Raw genomic sequence first — 23,916 nt, 5'->3', positions numbered from 1 at the left:
TGCCCAGAAAATAAATTAAGAAAAGGTGGAATGAAGAACAAGTCATCCCTATACACACGTGCACCGTTTCCTTCGTAAAATACCATGAGTTGTTAAGTATGAGATGACACTAAACATATCTAAAATACTAAAATGTATTATAAACCATCAAGGTGGTAGCTCATTTGCACAATGAGTATAATTGACTGGTTAAAATATTTTTTCTTTTTTTTTTTCTCTCGAACAAGTTAACATGATATATATTAGTGGTTGAATTTTGTGAGCTTGCATGTTTATTATTTGAGGTTTGAGTGAATCCTTATCAATATTAATTAATTAAGTTTATTGAGTGAATAATTTTATGATGCAATCATTGAATCTTGGTAAATGGTCAAATTAATCTCTAACATGGTGTCTACATAAAAAATTGAGTCAGCTGATGGCTTTATATAAAAATTGTGTAAATTATCCTCCAAAAGTGTCTACGTATAGTTGTTGTGTCTCTTGCTTTTGTAAACCTTTGTTAATTATCCATCTTTTTTTTATCAAAAAAATTGTTATATCATTAGAAAGAAAAGACAGAACACTTGCAAGAGAATTTTATTTTTTTTTAAAAAAAAGCCTAACACGGTCGTTTATTAAAGATGTCAAGTCTATATGACGATAATGAAGAAAAAAGGGACAAAGATACTGATTCAAATTTATAAAATTATAAAGACATTACTTGTGGGTACCTGAAATTATTATTATTATTTTTTCTTCGGAATAACCTGAAATTATCTTTGATCTGGTAAATATATATATGCATGTTCTTCTCATTTGTTGTGCTTGCAACACCACCTAATTAAGTAAGAAATTATATATGTTAATCTTATTGATGTTTACTTTTCTGTCTTTTCCGGAAGCTCTCTAAACATTGACTTAAAGCTTTTTAAATTTGAGAGAGAGAGCATTTGGTATTGTAGAGACGAAAGAATACTGTCAATTTGTAAAATTACAGTTGTTATCCCACAAAATGTTAATTAGTTGCTAGTTGTTTTTAAGTTAATAAAATTAAATAATATATATATTTACTAGATTTTTGTAATAAATTAACGATGCGAAATTAGTCCAGGACAGACCCATATTCTTTAATTTTTATTAGTGTTCTCATTAGTTAGGCTAGCAAACTCGTATCTCAATTTAATCCAAGACAATTCAAAAATATTTTATGGTCAACACCCACTAGACATGATAGTAATTTATATAACGAGTCAATAACACATCAAAAGTCTATTCAGTAGGTTATATGTATATAATAATTGCGTATTAAAATCAAAGCCAACTCAAAATAAACATGAAATCATTAAAGATAGATAATAAAAATCCTTCGTTAATTTAATAATACTGTAAGTCAAATTATTGATTAACTGGAGGGTGAGGCATGAAGGCATGAACTTGAAGAAAGTAAAGCGGCCATGAAATATCATCCAATTAATTAAATTGATGGTGATGTCACTTCCATTAAAACCTTGTACAAGAAGAGATTTTATGTATTGTTGGAATCCTAGGCCTACAGGAGAGGCATCTTATCAGGCCCTAATTTACCAACCTCTTATCTTCTTTTTCTACTTTTATAAACCCTTCATAAAGAGACCCCTTCAGCTTCATGATTCAACAATCTTTGTGTATCCTCCCAATTAAGCTCCTCAGTGCGTACTAATGACGGTTTGATGCAGGTCTCCTGCTAACCACCATATCCATGATCACTGTCGTCTGATCTTAATTTTCTGGTATATATTCATTCACTCACTTGAGAGAGAGAATCAATCCCACCAACTACATGAGTACTGGGCGAGAAAATGATGATAGAGATCAGAAGATTATACATAGGGAAATCGAGCGCAAGAGAAGACAAGAAATGGCCACTCTTTATGCTTCCCTTCGATCTGAGCTTCCTCTTGAATGCATCAGGGTCAGATCAACTGTCTATTTCCTTCTTATTTTCCTTTTTCCTACTGTACATTCTTTTCCAAGTTCACCACCGCTGGTTTTAGGAATTCAACGTCTACTTCCACATAGCATCACACAAGGGGATAATCCACTCAATCTCAATTAAATCTAAATTTAAGGAGCTATATATCTACCTAACATGTATGTGTGTATGCGTGTGTGTGAATTATATAAGCTAGGTTTTATGAATCTTTACGTTAATGGGTTTTTCAGGGGAAACGTTCAACTGCAGATCAGATGGCCGCGGCAGTAAACTACATTAAGAATTTGCAAAACAATGTGAAAGAATTAGATCACAAGAGAGATCAGCTGAAGAAGTCGTCCAGTTCATCAGATTCTTCTTCAGATCCTGGGAAAGGAGGCTCATCAAGCCACTCCATGAATCGTGTTACAGTCTTCCCTTGTTTGGGAGGAGTGAAAATAGAGGTGATTAGCAGTATGTACCAAGAAACTTTGAAACTATCAAAACTGATGCAAATTCTGCTTGAGGAGGGATTGAACGTTGTTACCTGCGATTCCACTCAAGTAAATGACAAGTTTCTTCATACCATCCAGTGTGAGGTACTACGTACCCTCTCTCTCTCTCTCTCTCTCCATATATATATATATATGCATCTTTACTTCTATAATAAATTATATATTGTTTGGAAGGCTTAATCAGAGCTTTATGTTTAATTTTTCTTCTCTATACATGGATGATATATATTTCGTAGGTGATTGATCCGAACTGCGTCAATTTCGTTGAGCTGCAACAAATGTTAAACAATGTTGTGAACGGTTCTTGACAAGAAACTTGCAATCGTTGCCATCATATCAAAATCTAACTAAATAGGCAACATTTGGAGGCTGTGATACATTTTCCGGTGGATGATTCATGCTATATCTATCTAGTTATTCATGTGGTTGTTAAGTACCAAAAAGATTCGGAACTTGTCCAATTCCTTTAATAGTTGATCTTCTCATATTTATCATATGAGGCCTGAGAGTGATGATGATATTTATCTCCTTCAGTGTGACAAATTCTAATGTTTAACGCTGGTTTGGAAATGCACTTCAAATCTTTCTGTACACAGTGTGTCTAGAGATTGATATATATATATATATGTATCTATATGTGGATATACATGTAGAATCTATTCAAGTCTTACACATGAATGGCTTTCTAGCATGTTTTTACTGTATCTGGTGCAGGTATATATAGTCTATGGCCTGGAATATCCAATTAATTTCTTTGTATATGATAGACACAAACTATTCAGATTGAATCTGCTAAGTTACACACTAGTAAATATAGACGCTGATTCATGCCTACTTCTAAGATAAAACTCCTTTCCAAGAATTGTTGAGCACTCAAAGGTGTTCTTTTTTTATGCAGTCTCGAGTTATTTGTGGCCATTGCTCCAACAATTCTTCAAGCATGAAACTTACCATCTGACGTCACACATCACTTTTAATTTGTTGCCTGCACAACCAACTAGATTTTTGGCAACTTAATAGTTTTTCGGTTTTTTATTTTTTGCCCCAAGAGCATAAAATAAAATCTAATAAATAAACTTTGTTTCAAAGATTTAAGCCCATCTAACAAGTACATTTTGTTTTAAGAATGTAAGCCCTTTCTCTTATTTACGCATGAAGAGAAATTTGACATCTCCTAAAAATCCTTTTTCTCCACAATGATACCTGGTGCAAACCTTAGGTATATGTCTCCTTTTCCTGTTTTTCTCTATTTTTCGTCTTCCTCACCTTGTTTCTTCCCTTGTAAACAAATCTAGCCCTCATACTACATCTAGTACTCTCCTCACTTTTCTTTCTTTAGATCCTTACTTTGCCTTCACTCATCTCTTGGCCGAGATTGATCTAAGTACCTTCATGGGCTGGGTTTTATGCTAGTTGGGGCTTTTGTTAGCAATTTGACTATAGAATCTTGGGAAATGAATAATGCTAGGAGTTATAATTGATGACGGTGTATGTATCAGTTTTGTGGTGCCTCTTCATTGAAAAAGGCTAAAAAGACTATATGTTATTGTCTCTTTTGTCTAGCACCTCCTTTAACGAGGATGCGACACATAACAGATGACATCATCAGTCATGACTCCTAACACTACTCTTGAAAAATAGATGTAAAATTGTGTCTCCCTCTTCTTTGCATTTGATAGTAGTGGATGATATTGAGTTTGATCTATACAAGTTCTCTAATGATGATGTAGTTAAAGATAAGTCCTTTTTTTTTACTTGACTCAAATGATAAATGGTTGAGCTTAGGTTTATAGTATTTCACTTTTCGTTTGTGTATAGGTAATTTTTAATATGTATGGCTGTGGATTTTTCTTAATGTCCCCGAGGTGTTTTAGCTAGGTTGACCTATTTTTTCTATTTAAAATATGGTGGCTCTTGGTAATGGTATATATAGACTAGATGGCGTCCAAACCTTTGTATGGGCTACAATCTCTTTGGGATAATAATCTCATCTCCCTTCATTGGAATTTCAAAACCAATTAAATTACACTTAGTCTACACATGGCCTCTTCCTCCTTGACTACCTGCCCTCAATCCATCCAAATTCTTGCGAAGATATTTGGGTTGCTTGTTGCCATGAGATTTGTTGGTTGTTGTCGTCTCTTGTTTTGACTAGCTTCCCAAATGCTATGTTGGGTTGGGTTTGCTTCTCTCTCGTTATTTTTTTCTCTTTTTTCCTTTGTTAATGCAATTAAAAAACACTTTATTTTATTTTTAAGCCCTAGATACTTTCATTAGTTGGTGAGACAAATGGAAGGATAGGTGTAATAGCCTTTCGTTGAGAGTGAGAAGATCCTAAATGGCCATTTTCATCCCTCGTTGGGGTTATAAACCTATCTATCATAGCTTCCCTTTAAGCAGTCTATGCCAGGTTCCTACCATCAGAGAGTTCCTAAGAGAAGCTCTTTGGGTTCCTAACACTCTTTTAGTTTAATGCTTGAATTCCACTTCGATATTTTTCCTCGGGTCTATTGTAACTACTATTGTTGATATCAGAATGTTGTCCAGTAAGATTTGTCAATGGGATGCTTTTGCTTATTACTGTTGTTTTTGTTTGTTGTAGTATCCCTTTGTGTTGGATCATGTATAAGGTTTACAACCCTTACTCTGTCTTATAATGTTGGCACCTATGTTGCTTTACTATATGAAAAAGAAAAGGACATACGTCCATCCAATTTAATTTGTATTTTGCTCGATGAAGTATTTTTAAAGAAATGGAAGATGAAAGCCTCATTATGTATCCTTGATCTGCCATATATATAGGCTCCTGAGCACCCTGAGGAGCCTACTAAAATTTAACTACTAATTAATACTATTTACCACATTACAATCACCAACACAAACTAGAGGGAGGGTAATTAATTAGATGGGTGGAGATGAGAGTTACTCTGAGATATGTCTTTACCTCACCAGAATATCAAAATTGTATTTTGTGTTTTTGAGACGTTACATTAATAATGCTAATATTTGAAATTAATTACATGTCGTTTTGTATTTATGATAGGCTAAACTTGTAAATTTATTTAATAGAGTTAACATTATTATTTACAAATTTATCCTTATCATGAATATGTGTTAATTTAAGACATATATTAATGTGCAGGGTGCTTCATATATAAACACAAATTACTTTCTCTAATATTCAGAACAGTTTTTTGGGGAGATAAAGTCGAGACTATGTGTTTACTATATATAATCTCAATTTTTGCAGAAAATAAAAATAAAAATGAACGGATTTTAAAATTATCAACTCTATCCATTATCAATATAAATTATTTCCACTTGTAGATGGAGACTGAAGCGTATGTAAGGAGAAAGATACGGCATATATTAATTAAGCTTTGAAAGATATTACTATATGGACATATATATATTCGCACGGTTTGCCAACAATGATTTTGCCGACTTTACAGAAGATTTTGAAGTTCTAAAATATGAATTTTTTTATATGGTTTTAAGTCTTTGGACCATTAAGTTGATACGGAATCAAATCATCATTATACTGAATGAATTTGCTTTATTAATTAAATTGGATTGAATGAGAATTAATGCAAGTGGAGAACGACAGGCGATCAAAATGAATATACAATGCATCATCTTCTGGACTAATTATTTTAGAACTAGAACTTTAACGTTTAATCTACTTATTAATTAAAAAGCTTCTCCCTTTAAATATAACCGATTAACATATTTGGAGTTTAGACCCAAATCATGTTAGGTAGGATTACACAATCCTACAGGTTTGAGTAATCTAGAATCTTTAAGAACTTACTTAATCAACACGATGGTTTTCCCAATCAAGCAAAACAGGTGATCCAAATATATTAAACTGGTTGTTCCTTTGGGGATATTGTTTCTTTTAATTAATAAAATTTCCTCTATTTATTAAAGAACAAATAAGCAAAATAGTCGATCCTGAATATCCAGTAGCACAGGATCTTGTCCTAATCAACCATTTGATTTGCCTTAAAACAAGGTTAAAGATATCTTCTCGGAGATCTTCGTCTTAGAACCGTTTGTGCAGAGAGTTCAAATTTAATTATCTTTCAGCGAAGGCTAGCTTAAACTTAATCTCTGAAGGAAAATTTCAGCAATGCTAATAAGAATGGCATCTTTCAAGAAAAATAATAATAATAATAATAATAATAATAGAAGTCCAGCAAAAAGATTAAGAATATAATGATCTCAATCTACAAATATTTGGCCGTGCAATATGTATACTACAAAACAACTAAAGAAAAAATTTAAAATAAACACCATATATAATTATCAAATAAGAAGTTAAATTTTCAGTTTTTATTTAAATTAGAACTAAAATTTAATAAAAATGAAAGCTATAAAGTTAAAGTTTTACTTTATTAACTTAACAACAAATCACAATTTCACTTTTTAAGGAATTTTCTCTTTCTTTCTCTCTCTCTTTTTTTTTTTTTAAATATAAAACATTTGCATATAAAGCTATAAAGTTTTCATCTTTTTTAACAACAAATCACATTTTCACATTTGCATATAAAACTTTTTGTGTTTATTTAATATATGTAATTTGTGAATTGTTGGAAGTATATATCTAAAAAGTAGTGATCTCACACAAATTTTTATTAACAAAAAAAAGATTATATATACATAAAAACAATAATTCAGAGATAATATCACTTACAACAGGAAATTTTTATAAAAATAAATGGCTATATCAAGAATTATCTTGTTCCATAGTTTTCTTTACTAAAAACTAAAATAAAAACAAAAACTAAAGAAATATCCCTAATAAAAAAAAAAAAACCTACACTAAGCAAATCAACCAGCAATTACCAGGCAAAGAGCCCGAAAAACCATAGCGTACCAAAATGAAAAACAAAAACAAGAGTAGGAGACTTAAAAAACTTAATAAATTCACAGCCTCAACTACTATCAGAAGACTTCCTAATCTAATAGTATGATCTAATTAAGCTACATGGTTGTTAGGTACATATCTATACTAAATCAAATCAATGATCACAACATAATTTTTAAATAAACAAAACTAAAAACTATTTCTCGTCTTCATAGGAACAAAAATGTAAACTTTTACCATCTTTGGATAATCCTATCTCTACCAAAGCTTGATTTTTTGTTCCTTCCTACCTATTGGTCTTTTTGGTGGCTAGGATATATAATTAGACGAGTCTTCTCTCTCTTACCAAGTTATCTAATTACAATTAATGGTCAAAATTAGGAACATTCATGAACTTAGGGTTTAGTGTTGATTCGAATTTGGTACTAATTTAGAACCAAACTAATATCTTTCGAGTTAGCTCTAAATTTGGTATTAATTTGGTGGTGGGTTTGAATTTGGTATTAATTTAGAACCAAACTAATTAATCTCTATTGAGTCCATAAAATTAGATTGAAAATCAAACTAATCCCTGTACATAATCGAGCTAACTCAACTTAATAAAAGTCAAGTTGGTTCAGTTTAGTTCTATGTTTCAATTAGATATGATGATCTATATTAATCTCAAATTTTGATATATAAATCTTTTTAAAAAAAATAATACCAGTGCTTGGCAAACAATTTGTATCTAAGCACATTATATATACAGTAATTAGCAATTTGCTTTAAATAAGTGACGGTAACTGGCACTAATTACCAATTTGCTTTAGTTATCCAAAAAAACCAAATCCCTTTTAGTTTCATTTATATTTGAGGAGTTTTATTAACAATTTTTTGCATTAGAAAAAATGTAAAGCACGAAACATTAGAACTCATGATTTTTGGAAATTTAAAGCAGCCCCCCCTCCAAAAAGTAGGTCCACTGCTCATATAGACGGATTAATCCTTGCATATATATTACAAGATCTAGTGACAAGCAGCTTAAAAAACCACATAATTAATTCTTACTCTAAATTTGTCTCTCTGCTAGCTGCAGACTCGTTCAGAATGCTGTTCAGTTCTTGTTTTAGCGCAGCTATATTGAAACAACTTAGATCATTGGCCTGTAAGAGATATATAATATATATCCATGAAGGGAGTTAGTGTTGATGAGTAACTTTTGTACTCTTTGCACACACACACACACACACATATATATATTTATATTTATATTAGTTATATATATATATATATATAGATCGATTCGAGTGTCCAAGCATGTTTCAATATCAACCTCAAATCTAGTAATTGGTAACTAATTATTGTACCTCAGATTGTATTGTATATTTGCAGTAACGTTTCATCCACTTTGGTTGCTAAGAATGGCAATTCCCTTGTTGAAGCAATAGCTCCGGCAAAGTAGATAGCTGCAAATTTTGTTGATCCAAGTACCACTCACGAACTTAACCTCCACTAAACCCAAATTTTGGCTTATTGTAACATTATTAACCCAAAAGATATTGTTTGAACTTTCATTTCCTAGATATCTTTCTAACTGATCCCTCTTAGCACCCAGTCCTCTGATCTTCTTCTACCTAGCTAGGTGTTTGATGTAGTTGGCTGCCTGATTTATCTGATCCGATACTGAACGTTTTCCCTGTCATGATCCGATCAACAAGTTATCATTTGTTCAAATATATATATATATATATAGAGAGAGAGAGAGAGAGAGAGAGAGAGAAGCAAAAACAGTGGGTGCACCTTGATAGATTGATGAGAAGGTAGCAAAATTAAAAAATATATTTTAATAATAAATTAAATTCTAATTAAAAAACTAAAATTTAATTAAAATTACTAGTAACATCAGAATAGCCCTTCCTCTAATAATTTGACATCACTGACGAGGTGGCATTTGACATCACTGATGAGGTCAGCAATGCCGCCTAATCTGAACGTGCATCTTTCTTCTGAGTCGCCATGCGTGCATATAATTTTTTACAAGGAAATGTTAATTATTTACATTTATTTTTAAATAAAATGAATTTATTATATTTTATTCTTATTTTTTAAATAATTTTAATTACTGATGATAGATATACCATGTTTAGGGTTTAATCATAATAGATACATCTTGTTTTAAATTATTTAATCAGCTAATTGATATTGAAAAATAAGATGTAATAAATTATTAAGTTTATCTAAAATTAAGGTGCATGCATTTATAGTTTTTTTTAACCATTATTTTCATTTATTTTAATACGATGGTTAATATTACCCTTTTTGTAATATTGTTTGTATAAGAAATTTTTATATTATTTTGTATACTCAAAATTAATAATAATCTTATAAAAAAATATTATTAATTTTTTAACTGTACAAATTACATTACTAGTATTTTTCTCAACGGATTTTTCGAGTTATTATATAAAATAATGATATATTGACTGCTCAAAAAAAGATATCTATATATTAGTTATATGGATCCTGTTATATTGCTCGTGTCAGGTAAACACAGAATGCAAGGGTCGGACAACATAACAGAATATTTGGCTACATAATATCAAACTAGATACATAACCCTCCATTGCTAAGAGAAATATATTACTTTGCTCAATTAATATTTATTTTTTAATAATGTGTGAAAAAATAGTGACAGTAAACATTTAACAATGATTTACGACAAAGAAACACTTACAATTAAGTGAAAGTTAACTAACTTGTAAAAAATTAAAAATGTTGATAATGTCTTGACTTTTCTTTTTCTTTTTTTTAATAATGTTACTCAAGATTATTTCTTTTATTAATTGATATTTAAGAAGTATATATATATATATATACATACATATTGAGAATAACATATGGGGATAGGGGCGGAGCCAATGTAGGCCCAATGAGGGCCAAGGCCCTCACTGGGTCTTGGCCCGCCATTGATTTGGCCTACACTCAAGCCTAGGTATAAAATCTAAATCCCTCCCTCAATCCTTCTCTCGCTCAAGCTCTCGCCGCCTGCCCCCCTGGCCCCTGCCCTTCTCCCTCTCTCGCTCTTGCTAGCTATCAGCTGCAGGCTTCTTCTCTGTCGCTCTCACTCACTCCGGCCTCCGTTCGGCAACTCGGACCATTCAACCATCGCTGAGGTGAGGTCGCTGACTCGCTCTGCTCGCCCTCCGCTCACCTTCTCGGTCTACGGTCGCTCTCGCTCGCCTCGCTTAGTCCATCACCGTCAGTCGCTCTCGCTCGCCTCGCTTAGTCCATCACCGTCAGTCGCTCATGCTTGCTAGTTGCTGCCTCTCTTCGAGCCTCTGGCTCTATCGCTTGCCCGCTCACCCCTCAGGGCTCTAGCCTTCCGTCACTGATCGCTCGCTGGAGCTGGACGCTGCTTGCCTCTCCAACTCCAGCTCTCTCTCCCTCTCGCTTAATCAGTGAGCAATAAGCCCTTACCAATTTTTGTCTCAAAAAGGTTTTTTTTTTTTTTCATTTTTAAAATTAAGGTATTGATTAAATTATGTTAATTTTTTTGTATATTTATATTATTATATTATTTTTTAATTTTTAATTTTTTTCTTAATAAATTTTGCCCTCACTAAAAAATATTGCTGGCTCCGCCCCTGTGGGGACATTATTTTACAATTGCGGGCAATAAACAGTTGAGCCATTTCTTACTTTCTCTGGCTGAATTCTACATCTCCATGCATGCATGATTCTCTTTTCCTCTTTGTTCCCTCTTTTGTTCATGTGTTTTCATAAATGGTTTATATATCAAATAATATCTTTGTGTCAGTAAAAGTATGGTCGACCAACAACACAAATTAGTTTTAGCTAGCTAGTAGGTTGAATTATATATGAATACAATTGTTGTTTTGATATATTGGCATTAGCTAGCACTGAGGATGGATGACGAGGAGATTGGACGTTCACTTGTCCAATTAACAAGATCAAGTTCTTGCATTGATTAAATTAGTCACAATAATATTTTTTTCACACGATAATAAAAAGTGTAAAAGAGTAGCAGACTAACTTAAAAGAGACAAATTAAGTCACCAATTGTTAGATCATAACTCAAAAAGACTGATGAGAAAACTAAAGATCAAAGTTTGCCAACATATATATATATATATATATTCAATACTCATGAATTAAGCTAGCTAGCTAGCAGGACTAAAACTAAATCTTCTTCAACTTCAAAAACATATAATATTTTTTACACCTTTTTTACTGCTAATTAATTAAACTACGTACCATGTTGGATGATAACTTCCTTGCAATTTTTCCATCTCTTGGGGAACCTGTTACCTGATATATATATATATATATATATAAGATTAGGAGGTAAACAGTAGGTGAACTCAAAGAAGAAATTATGATGTTGGAGCATGCGCAGTTGTGCACTCATGCACCGACCAAAAAGTGGAAAGAAAAGCAGGAAAGGCAACCAATATTTTCATGGCCGGGAGGATCTGCATATAGTACAGGGAAACCATTTTATAATCTACAGAGATGACTGTCAGACCAATGAATTAATATGAACGCTGTAAAGTAAATAATGGTCATAATGGAAGGATTAGTTTCTTCTCAAAGAGTTAGTCGTCAACTTTTAGTCTGCTAGTCTTTGTTTAAATGGTAATAATGGAAAGGATTAGTTTCTTTTCAAAGAATTGATTTTAGTCTATAATAATAATAATGGAAATAATGGAAGGATTGGTTTCTTTTCACTGTAAAGTAAAAGTTGACTAACTCTTAGTCTTTGTTTTTACTTTTTTTAATTATGTTTAGTTTTTATTTTTTTATTAATTAATAAAATAAAAGCTCAATATGTTGTGTAATACAGTTTCATGTATTATAAGTTGGTCCAGATCAAGCTCTGTTGGTCTGTTTGATAGTTCTAATTATATTAGTGGTGGTTGAATATATAAAATTTGAGCAAAATTTAAAAATAAAAATAAAAGCTGAAAGCAAAAATAAATTTTTTTTATATGTTCAAAATTTTAAAAAACAAAATTATATAATAAAAAATAAATTTATTTTTATTTATTAAATTTTAAACATATAAATAAAAAACAAAAAGGCAACCCTAAACAGCAGTTGGCACCTGCCTCGTGCCCATGCATCTCTCGGCGTCTTGCAACCTTGGTTATATATCACCTATGGTGGTTCTGAGCCCAAACAATTATTCTCAAAGGAGAACGGACCGGCCCAAGTTATGGAGCCCAAGTGGCCCAACCTGGCCTGTCGAGGCCATAGCAGATTTTTTTTTTTTTAATAAAAACAACCTTTTTTTTATAACGACTCTTTTCTATGTTTTTTAGAGAGTAAATTACAAAAGAAATACTAAATTTTTTACTTTGCCTTTGATTTATAAAAAATTTTCATTTTTTTTAATGATATATTAATTTTTTTTGTTTAATTTTTGAATTTTATAACAAATTCTAATTTTTAGCATACAAAAGAAATACTAAACTTTTAACTTTGTTTCAAATTTATAAAAAATATTTGATCGTTAATATTATACTGAATTTTATGTTTAATTTTAATTTTATAGCAAACTTTTAATTTGTTTAAATAGAATGCCGAATTTTGAGTTTCATATCAAGTAAAAAGAACAAATCATAAAAACTTTTAAAGAAATTTTTAAATCATAAATGGTTTCCATGCAAATGATTCAAATTATAGGAGATTTTGGATAGTATTGAAAAAATTAGAAATTTATTATAAAATTAAAATTAAAGTATACTATTGAAAAAACTAAAAAGAGTTGTAATCTTGGAAACATGTTATTCAAAAGATTATCAAACATCAATAGATTGCATGGCATGATCTAGCCTGCTGCTTCTAATGAGGTACCTCTGCCCTGGTTGATTGAAACAGGGATTACCCATTTCAAGTAGAAAAATCAACTGGATCAAAGCCTCAAGAACCAAGAATATAACACAGGACAGAACCAGATGGCTGAAAAAATGTCCCAACCATCTCTATCTTTGGTTGTACTTCCCATATGGCCATTATATCTCTCTCACATCATACCCACAAGTACATGTATACAAATAAAGAAGAAGAAGATTCCCCATAGAGATGAAAAAAGCCAAAAGATACAGGCATATGAGAACATGCAAATAAAAGACAAAACAACTTTTCTGTAGCCCTACGGGCAAAGAGCACCAAACTAGATGAAACCTAATCTACTCTGATGAAGTAGTTTATTCACTATAAAGAGACGATCACTATCTGTATGTATGAGAACATGCATCTGAAAACACTATTTAATTTGTCTCCATGAGGCTTGGCAGCATTGGGAACTAAGAATACCAAACTACCTGTCTCCACTTCACCAATAAATATTACTCACATTTTGAATAGCAAGCAAATCAAACCACTGTACCTGTTCTCCCCAGTTACTGATTTCTGTATGCAAGAAATGGACATAAGCTGGAAAAAGTTGAAAAGAGTGGAAACACCTAAAGGGTGTTTCTGTGTTGATTTCAATTTATTTTGCCATATTTACTCACCAAAGCAGAAGAATCAAGATTGCTTACATTGCTTTCCAGCATTCCAGAAAGTTCAAACCTGCTGAAACGCTGAGAAGGAGCCAAAACCTTAAACCTACAGTTGCAAATTCTCAGTTTTCGTGTCCAAACATAGAACTGTCTTTCCCCTGTTTTAATCCTTCCCTCAGTTGAAAATGTCAATGGCAAACCAGATAAATGGCATTTGCTGTTTTAAGTTTCACTTCAGCACATCAATTTACGTGAATGGAAAATTAATGCTTTAGGAATTTGGAATGCGTGCCAATACTACCACCCAACCTTCCCCTCCACAAGCCATCCTGCCAAGGCATAAGCCCAACCAGAATTTTTAATGTTACAGGTTATAAACTACTTATAAAAAGTACTACACTTGTCACAACTGAGCACTCCATGCTGCCCGTGCTGGAGGCTGGCCGGCATGGCAGTTTTATCGGAGATTCTGCTAATCTCGCCGCTACCAGCTGCGAGATTCAGTTCGAAATACTCATGGTTTCTTACTGTTGCTTGCAGAAAATTCATGGAAAATTTAGAGAGAGGCAGGAGAAGAATTTTCTGAACAACGGGGGAGAGTTATGTGATTTTTGGATAATTTCTATGTTGTGTGTGTGTGTGTGGGTGAAAACAAGAACACAGATTTAATTCCATTAATGCACTATTGCCGCTGAAAATGGAAGGAGATCGACTGTTGACACTCAGCTGAATGTCGGGTGTTTTTGTTCATTATATATCTACAGGCACATGAAGTATTTAGTTTACAGTGAGGATAATAGCCGAATGGTTACAGTGAGGTAAGAATTCTTGTGGGTTTACCGTAGCAATTTTTCTATTTTTCTATTAGATTCTTGCAACTGGAAGCAGCGAGGTTAGCTGAAACCCGCTGCGAGATTTATTCGGGCTAAATTGCCATGCTGGCCAGCCTCCAGTGTGGAATGCCCAGTTGTAAATTTAGTATTATTATAAATAGTTTTTGTTACGAAATTAAATTGAAAATAAACCAAAATCAAACCAATCAGCCACAAATACAATGAATTTAATGTGAAAAACCCAAATTGAGAAAAATTACATGCAAAAAGAACAAAATATTACTAACAAAATATTAGTAGTACAAAAGTAATATTGGCACACACTCTGTATTTAATTCTATATGATTTGAGCACCTATTTATAGATCTAAAATTATCTATGGATATACATAGAAAATCATATTCTGATTAGAAGATGATGCATAAGAATATTTCTCCAGATAAAATAAATTTAACATAAAATCGAATTTGACAACATCATAATCACAATCAAATTCAAAGTCACAATCACGATCAAATAAAGAAACCTAATCCCAGATAAATAAGAATTTTGAGTCATAATTATCACAAATTTCCACATTCACTCTAAATCTACAAACGAAATTATCTAGAATTCTTTCTTCTAACGAAATTACGGATAATCAATCTCCCTGACGAATACCAACCAAATCTTTACCATGAGGAATTATCAATCAAATACATACAAGGCTCACTGCAGTGGATATCTTTAGCTACACTCAAAGCATAGGTGTCGACATTCGAAATTGGTCGATCGGAGTTCGAGAACCCACAGTGAAGCAACAAACACGAGACTAAAGGAAAGAACAAAATGAAACAAAGAATAAAAAACACACAAGAGGATTTTTACGTGGTTCGGCCAGAATGATGCCTAGTCCACGACTGTTCTCTAGTTATTCCAGCAAACTAACAGTATATTATTGCTCGTCCCCTTTTACAGTGATGATATTGACCCCTCTTTATAGAGTGAGGTGTTTACAATTTGAATGAATTCTAAATAAAAAAAGGATTATGCTCCGTGGATGGCATTTCCTTATCATCTTCGAATTATCAAGAATAAACACCATGATTTTAGGGATTTGATTTACCTCAGATAAGGTAGGTGGATATCGCCTCCGATTATTCCGTGGTTTTTTTGTTATGCGAGCTGAATAGCTCGACCAACAAGCTGAAAGCATAGTTAGGAGCTCGCTTGGTTCTACGGTCTAAACTCGGGTTTCGGCGACATACAACTTTGCTCTGACGACCTCGGTCTTGGGCCCGTTGGGTTTCAGGAGATTGGGTCAGCCTGCTAGGTGGAGTCCAGCCCGTTTAACTCTATCCAGAAAACACCCATAACAATAGGCGACAAAATAAGCTTCAACATATTGTTGAGAATGTCTGATATTTCTTTTAGGTTTATTTTTAGCAATACAATAATCTGGTAGACCAGCACTTTCTTTCGAACTTGACTTGGGGCTTGAATAAATATGAGATGACGATGATGGCTTAGATGTTTGACTATTGTCGATTTGAAGTTCCACCTAAATATTAGAACTCTGGTTACTTGTAGAGTAAGATAGTTTTGTAGACGAACCATGAAGTATAGCAATTTCATAAAAAATAACATTTCTACTAATCACAACTTTAGACACTTCTGAATCTCATAACTTATAACCCCCAACACTAGATTTATAACCAAAGAAGAGATACTATTTAAACCTTAGTTCTAGTTTTCTATTATCAACATGAACAAACGGAGAACATTCAAAAATTTCAAATTAGAATAATTTACAAGAGTATTTGACCATAACTCTTCTAGAGTTTTCTTATCGACAGCAAACGAAGGAGATCTATTAAATAGAAAACATGTCATATAAGCAGCCTTGGCCCAAAAAGACTTTGATAAACTGGAATTAGATAGTATATACCGTACCTTTTCTATCAAGGTTCTATTTATCTGCTCGGCTATATCATTCCGCTGTGGTGTACTTGAAACTATTAGATGCCTTAGAATTTCTTCTTTCCTACAAAAATCATTAAATTCATGTGAATAAAATTCTAAGCCATTATCTGTGTAGAGACGTTTAATTTGTTTGTCAGTTTGTTTCTCAATCAATCTTTCACTGCTTGAAAATAGCAAAAAATTTTGTCTTCTGTTTCAAGAAGAATACCCAACCTTTCTTAGAAAAATTATCGATGAAAGTCTAACATATATTTGGCACCACCTGCAGAGGGTACTCTGGCCAAATCCCATAAATTAGAATGAACATAATCTAGTATACCTTTTGTATTGTAAATCCTTTTAATAAATTTGACCCCTTTTTTGCTTACTAAAGACGCAGTGCTCACAAAATTTCAATTTTCCAATACTTTGCCATTCAAAAAGTCTTTTTTTTTTATCAATTTAACCATACCTATTTCACTCATGTGTTTAAGACGCATATGCCATAACTAAGTGAGATCGATATCAGATAAAGAAAAAGTAGAAATAAAAGTATCACCTGTAATAGTAGAATCTTGTAGAATATACAATCGACCGTACTATTTTATACATTTCATCACAACAAAAGAACCTCTATTGACCTTAATAACTACACTTTTACCAACGAACTTATACCCATTTAAATCAAGAGTACTCAATGAAATAAGATTTCTTTTAAGATCGAGAACATGTCTGACATCAGTTAAAATTCGAACAATGCTATCAAACATATTAATTTTAACTGTTCCAATGCTAACAATTTTACAAGAAGAATTATTATCCATCAACACATCACCAGAATTCAGAGTTTTATAAAATTAATACTTATTAGGAGACATATGAAATGTACATGCTGTGTCGAGGATCCAATCTTCACTAAGTTTAATAACCTCATTAAATACCACCATAAGTTCCCCATCATTACTATTATTTTCAACAACATTGGTTTCACTAGAAGTTTTTGATTGTTTTCCTTTCTGATCAATTTTCTGTCTCTTAAGTTTGTTCTATAGCTTATAACACTCATTCTTTATGTGTCATTTTTTCTTATAATAATTACAAATTTTTTCTTTGTTTCTGAACTTGGATCTACTTTTCTCTCTACTACTAGAATTTCTATCATGTGTGTTCCTTCTAATCAACAAACCCTCTCCCTGATTTTCAAAAGTTCTCAATAATTGCTTATCAATTTTTTCTTCAAGAGTAAAGCATCATGAACTTCATCTAATATGAGAGCAGCCCGACTATAAAGTACGATATCTTTAAAAGTTGAATACGAGATCAATAGAGAACATAACAAAATTAGAGTCAAATCCTAATCATCATACTTAACCTCCATACTTTTCAAATTAGAAACAATTTTTTTAAAAATTGTTAAATGACTTTCAATAGACATATCTTCAGTCATTCAATAAGAATATAATCTTTGCTTCAGATGTAACTTACTATTTAAACTATTCGTCATACATAGTTGTTCCAGTTTCAACCATAGAGCAGCAACGATTTTTTCTTTCAAAACATTATGCAAAATTTGATTCGATAAATGCAGATGTATTTGAGATAAGGCCTTACGATCCTTACGCTATTTTTCTTCAATATTCCAAGTTTGTCACATTTTTTTAAAGTCCAAAAGTGCATCATTTAAATCCACGTGTACCAAAATTGCACGCATCTTAACTTATCATGGCAAAAATCTAATATTCCGGTCCAATAAGGAAATATCATACTTCAGCGAAGCCATTAAATTTTTTTTAAATAATATCAAATAATTTAAATAATAAACCCAACTGAAAAATGGATCAAAAAATACCAAATCTGGGCAAAAATCAGATCTGGAACTAGATAACAGATTTAAAGCGGGTTGGTCCTGGAGGGTCAGATCTAACTAGATATGGGCGAGATCTAGGTCTGTTGAAGCTTCTTTAATGGTAGAAGCTTGTAGGCAACACTAGTGTATAATGGTCACTGGCGACAAGGTCAATAGTTGGCAGCGAAGACGAAGACAAAGACAAAGACGAAGGCAGTCGACGATGGCTTGTGGCGATCGATCAACAGCGAGGGCGAAAGAGAGACCTACGATTGCAGTTCAACCAAGCAGCAGATACAACCAATGAAAAAGATGATCGGACTTGGAGCGTTGGCCAACAAAGCAGCGGATGGAAATGACGAGGAAGGCCGCGATTCGAACGGTGATGGTGGCTGGAGGCGGTTGACAATGGCCATTCAACAGTCAAATGCGATGAATCTGAAGCTGATGACCACGATGCAAAGGGAGTGAACGACCAGTGTGGTCGACAATGGTAGAGGCTGCTTCAACTGTCAACTTCAGAGTATGAGACTAGGGTTGGTAATAGTTCGGTTTAGTTCCGATTTTTGCTAAAATCATAATCAAACCAAACTTAAATTACTAAAACCAAAATTAAACCATTACCCATTAGTTTTAAAAATTAAAAACCATAACCAAACCATTCGATTTTAATTTTAACCATGATTTTTTTAATTTGATCCATAGCAACAAAGACAAACTCTTGTAAATAGCATTCATAAAAATTTTTGATAACTCCATAACAAATAAAGACAAACTCTAAGAGCAACTCCAAAGAATACACAATTTCCAACGTCAACTTCGATTTGGTGCCGAAGAGCTCTCCAACGAATATACTATTTTGGTGTTAGGCACAATTTCTAATCACCAAATTTGGTATTGGTGAATTCACTAACACTAAATTTCTTTTTTTATTTTATTTTCAATTTTACCTTTCTTTGTATAACTTCAAAACAACTTATTATCTTTATATTCTTTATCACTTTTATTATATTTGTATATTTTGATTAATAATTAAAAATATAAATTAAATTGTTATAAAAAATATATATCGATATAAATATTTTATTAAAATATATAAAATGAGTATAATATTGAATATATTTTAAAATATTAATATATTTTATAAATACCATGTTAATATAAAATAAACTATTTTTGTTTATGTATATGAAAGTTTTTTATTTTAATAATAATTACTTAATAGAAAGAAAATATTCTTAATGCAAAAACTCAATAATAATATAATAAAAGGCAATAACATTTCTATTAACTTAAATTAAAAATAGATGATGAAAATAGAAAAAAAGTTTAAAATAAAAACAACAACATGGCTTAAAAATAAAATGTTTTCTATTCTTATATTATGCTAAGTTAAATAAATTAATTAATATTTATTAAATATTTATTTATAAAATATTCTTTAAAGATTCTCTTTTACACTAATTTGGTGTTACACATTGGAGACAACACTAATTTAGTGTTAAAAATTTTGGTGTAAAACACTATTGGACACCAAATTAGCACTGGATTTGGTGTCCAACATTAGAGTTGCTATAATAAAGTTACCTTCTTCCTACATAAAGTTACAAATTAAATTCAAACTTTTGAGATATAATTATTTGATTGATAAAAATAAAATAATTTAAGATTAGGTTTTATTTTTTATTTGTTAATTACTTTATAAATGTTAAATATTTTATATATTTATAATGCATTAGTTAAAATACTTGTAAAAAAAGATACATTAGTTAATATATATTATGTGTATATATAGTATATTAAATAAATAAATATCTATTATATATATATATATTTGGTTCGGTTATCCACACATTCGGTTCGATTTTGATTTGAATTTAGTAAAAACCATAACCAAATCATACCCATTGAAATAGTGTTTGATTTTTCCTCAAACTAAACCATTACTCAGTCAAATGATTTTTAACCATGTTGACCGATTCGATTTCAATTTAATTTCCCACGATTTTGGTTGCAATTGCCATCCTTATAGGAGACGGACGTGCGATAGCGGTAGTGGCAATTGTGGCTGGGTAACTTGAAACCAATTGAGGATGATGATGATGATGTAGATCCAATGGTTGAGATTTGTCAAATGTTAATGATTTGATCCAACGGTTCTGATACCACTTTGTTACAAAATTGGATCGAAAATAAATCAATAATCAAACCAATCAACCACACACAAACATAGAATTTAACGTGAAAAATTCAAATAAGGAAATACTACAGACAGAAATAATAAAATATCACTAACCAAATATTGGTAATACAAAAGTGATATTGACACACATATTCTGTATTTAATTCCATGTGACATGGGCACCTATTTATAAACCTAAAATCATCTATAAATGTACACAGGAAATCATATCCTGATCAAAAGATGATACATGAGGATATTCTCGCATATGAGATAAATCTTACATAAAATTGAATTTTACAGCATCATAATCACAATCAAATTCAAAGTCATAATCACGGTCAAATTAGAAAATTCAATCTTAGATAAATAAGGATTGTCAGTCATAATTATCACAATTTCAAACTTGTATTTTTTTAAAATGTAGTATTTAAAAAAAAAAGAAAAAAATTCAGCCCAACCAGGAGGGGCCTAAAGCCTTTACCTCAATAACTCTTGACTATTTCAAGGATTATCTTAATATGGTATGAAAACCCTGAATTAAAGCACCTCACTTATTCTTTCTTTCTGCAGGAAAATATCCGTGCAGACCAGTGATGAAGGCATACACATTAACAAAATACAGAAAATTGTTTTCAGAATAAGCAATAACTTTCATCCATTTCTGCGACAGAATGTAACATGTATCATAATGTGCTACATTCATATGTTGATATCTTCCAAATTGTATTAATATGTGAATTCAGGGGCAATTTTAACATCTATTTCCTCTATTTTTGCATCCTCAACTCTATATATATTATGAAACAATATTCTACAGCATACAATTGTTCAAGAAAATCACACTGATATTAAACTTACCGGACCCTCTTCAGTGATTTGAGTGGAATGCGGGAGGGAGGAGCAGGGGATAACTCAACTGGTAGCTGTGGAAATTCTAACTCTCCAGAAAGCATTCCCAGCACTTTCTTCATAGAAGGCCGGCGAGTAGGCAGCTTCTGTAGGCAGAGGAGTGCAACAGTAATGCATAAAAGAGCTTGCTCCCTATCCAAAGAGTGAACTGATTGATCTACCAAATCAAGGAGCTTCCCTGCACGTGCAAGATGACGAGCCCAAGATAGAAGATTGGCACGATGAAATCTAGACTTGGGCGAACCTGTCACCTGAAGCGGCCTTCTCCCAGCAATCAGAACTAACAACAGAACCCCAAAGCTATAAACATCACATTTCTCAGATAGTTCGCCGCCGCCGCCATACTCAGGGGCAATGTAACAAACAGTCCCCCTCATACTTGGGGTGCTGCTAACACCACTGGCAGAGTCATGGCTGTTGAGTCGTGCTTTCCGCAGCTCGCCACCAAGCCCTTCCAACCACCAATCCAAACTACCAAAACTACTCCTGCTCCTAGTCCTCTTCTTCTTCTTTCCATCAACATACAAAGTCTCATCTACAGGCCACCAATTTTCAGTGTTATTACCATCACCCGCTGACCCTTCTTGTTTTTTCTTCTTCTTGTTCTTTCTTGCAAGTTCTTCACAATACTCCTCCTTCCACCACTCCCTTGCAGGTCTCCTCTTCTCCTTCTTCACCGTCTTTTCCTCATCGAGCATTTTCCACCAATCCAACCGCTTCTTATTCTTCTTTGTCCCTGATTTCCCAACCACCCCAGAGCTCGAAGAAACTCCAATCCATTCTTCAATTTTGGGCCTTTCATTCTTTACCTCAGAACCAATCCATTCCATCACGTAGTCCTTCACAATTCTGAGCTCTGCCCCATCGTTCTCTCTACTCTCCGGGGCGTTAGCCTTCTCCAAATCCTCTGTCGTCGGTGATGCCCCTGCTAAGTCACTGCTCGGTGACGCCGCAGCCTTTACAGTCTCCGGCGACACCTCAACTCTAATCTCCGGTGACGTCCCGGGGACTTCAAGCTTAAGAAAGCTCTCCGGCGTCGTTGTTGCCACACTCTCCGTTTCTTCAACGCCACCGTTTTGCACCGCAACCTCACATTGATCGTCCGATTTCAACCTCGCTAATCCAAAATCCCCAATCTTCGCATTGAAATCCTGATCCAGCAGTACATTACTCGGCTTTATATCGCCGTGAACCACCGGCGGGTCACAGTAATGGTGGAGATACTCGAGCGCCTTCGCTACATCAATTGCGATAGCGAACCGCTTCTTCCATTCCTTCAGCTGCGCACACTTGCGATGGAGCAAGCAATCTTGCAAGCTTCCGTTATTCATGAGCTCGTAGGCCAGTAACATACGTCGCCTTTTTCGGTCCATGGAGAAGCCGACGACGGATACGATGCGATCAGAGTCTAATTTTCCGGCGAACAGAAGTTCGTTCTGGAATTCTCGCTCGCCTTGGAGGGAACCAGAGTCCATGACCTTGACGGCTAATTCTTGGTTGTCGAGAGTTCCGCGGTAGACGGAACCGAAGCCGCCGCGGCCAAGGCGGCGGGAGGCTGAGAAGGAGGATGTGGCGAGGCGTAGGGCGGAGTAAGAGAGTTGGCGAGGGGACTTGGAGTCGGAAGGGACGGCGCGCTTAAGCTTGGGGAAGCAAAGGCTAAAGAGGATGAGGAGGGAGAACGATGCGGCGACGCCGCCGGCAACAGGAGGGAGACGGTGGTTCTGGTAACCGCTGTGAGGTGGGGGCGGAATCTGGCGAGAGGGCATGATTGACGGTGAAAAATTCAGGACAGAGAAGGAAGGAAGGAACACGCTGGGCTGTTGTGTTCTGTTTGGGTGTGCTCCGAGGCGAGCTATGTCAACACGTTTTCCTATCTTTCCAGGGTCAAGTTTCAGTTGGTTATTTACTTAGAAGGACCTCAAGTTCACCAGTTTTGAGATTTATTAGTTACACTCAAATCATTGAAACAAAGTTAAAAGTTCAAGAAGGAAACCTAAAGGTCTGTTTGGCAATTTTTCTTTGCACTCTTAACATTTAATACGTTTTTTAAAGGGTTTTATAAAAAAAAAATAGATATATAAAAAACATTTTCCACAACTAAATAACCCTAGACTTTTTTTACTTTAAGAAATAAATAAAAAATGAAAATTTGGTTAAAAAAGTTTATTAGTTTAAGATGAAAAATAATAAATGACGTATATAAAGCACACAAGTCAAGTGGGCGTTTTAATAGGGGGAGGGGGAGAGAGAAGATGTGGAGTGGAGTAGGTTGGCTTACTTTTGGAAAAAGTAGTCACCTTCCTTCCTCATTTTCATAACCAAGCTGCCTGCGTATTTCACACTCCACGTGTAGGATACATAAATTCAAACGTCAATAT

General features: G+C 33.4%; 2 protein-coding genes across 2 annotated transcripts; one reads left to right on the top strand and one right to left on the bottom strand.

Annotated features, from left to right (window-relative positions):
- Nucleotides 1–1,645: 1,645 nt before the first annotated feature.
- On the top strand, nt 1,646–3,111 carry LOC127798215 (transcription factor bHLH118-like). The gene is made up of 3 exons (XM_052331604.1): nt 1,646–1,933; nt 2,185–2,532; nt 2,685–3,111. Exons 1-3 carry the CDS (start codon nt 1,802–1,804, stop codon nt 2,754–2,756), a joined length of 552 nt encoding a protein of 183 aa, XP_052187564.1. The 5' UTR covers nt 1,646–1,801; the 3' UTR covers nt 2,757–3,111.
- An 18,199-nt stretch (nt 3,112–21,310) lies between these two features.
- On the bottom strand, nt 21,311–23,380 carry LOC127796182 (receptor-like serine/threonine-protein kinase At4g25390). Its single transcript, XM_052328194.1, has one exon. The coding sequence runs from the start codon at nt 23,302–23,304 to the stop codon at nt 21,484–21,486; it is 1,821 nt and encodes a 606-aa protein (XP_052184154.1). The 5' UTR covers nt 23,305–23,380; the 3' UTR covers nt 21,311–21,483.
- Nucleotides 23,381–23,916: the final 536 nt, after the last annotated feature.

This window comes from Diospyros lotus, chromosome 3 (assembly GCF_014633365.1).
Source record: "Diospyros lotus cultivar Yz01 chromosome 3, ASM1463336v1, whole genome shotgun sequence".
Lineage (NCBI taxonomy): Eukaryota > Viridiplantae > Streptophyta > Magnoliopsida > Ericales > Ebenaceae > Diospyros > Diospyros lotus.
The sequence above is the reverse complement of the archived record's forward strand: the minus strand, read 5'-3'. Positions and strand labels throughout refer to the sequence as shown.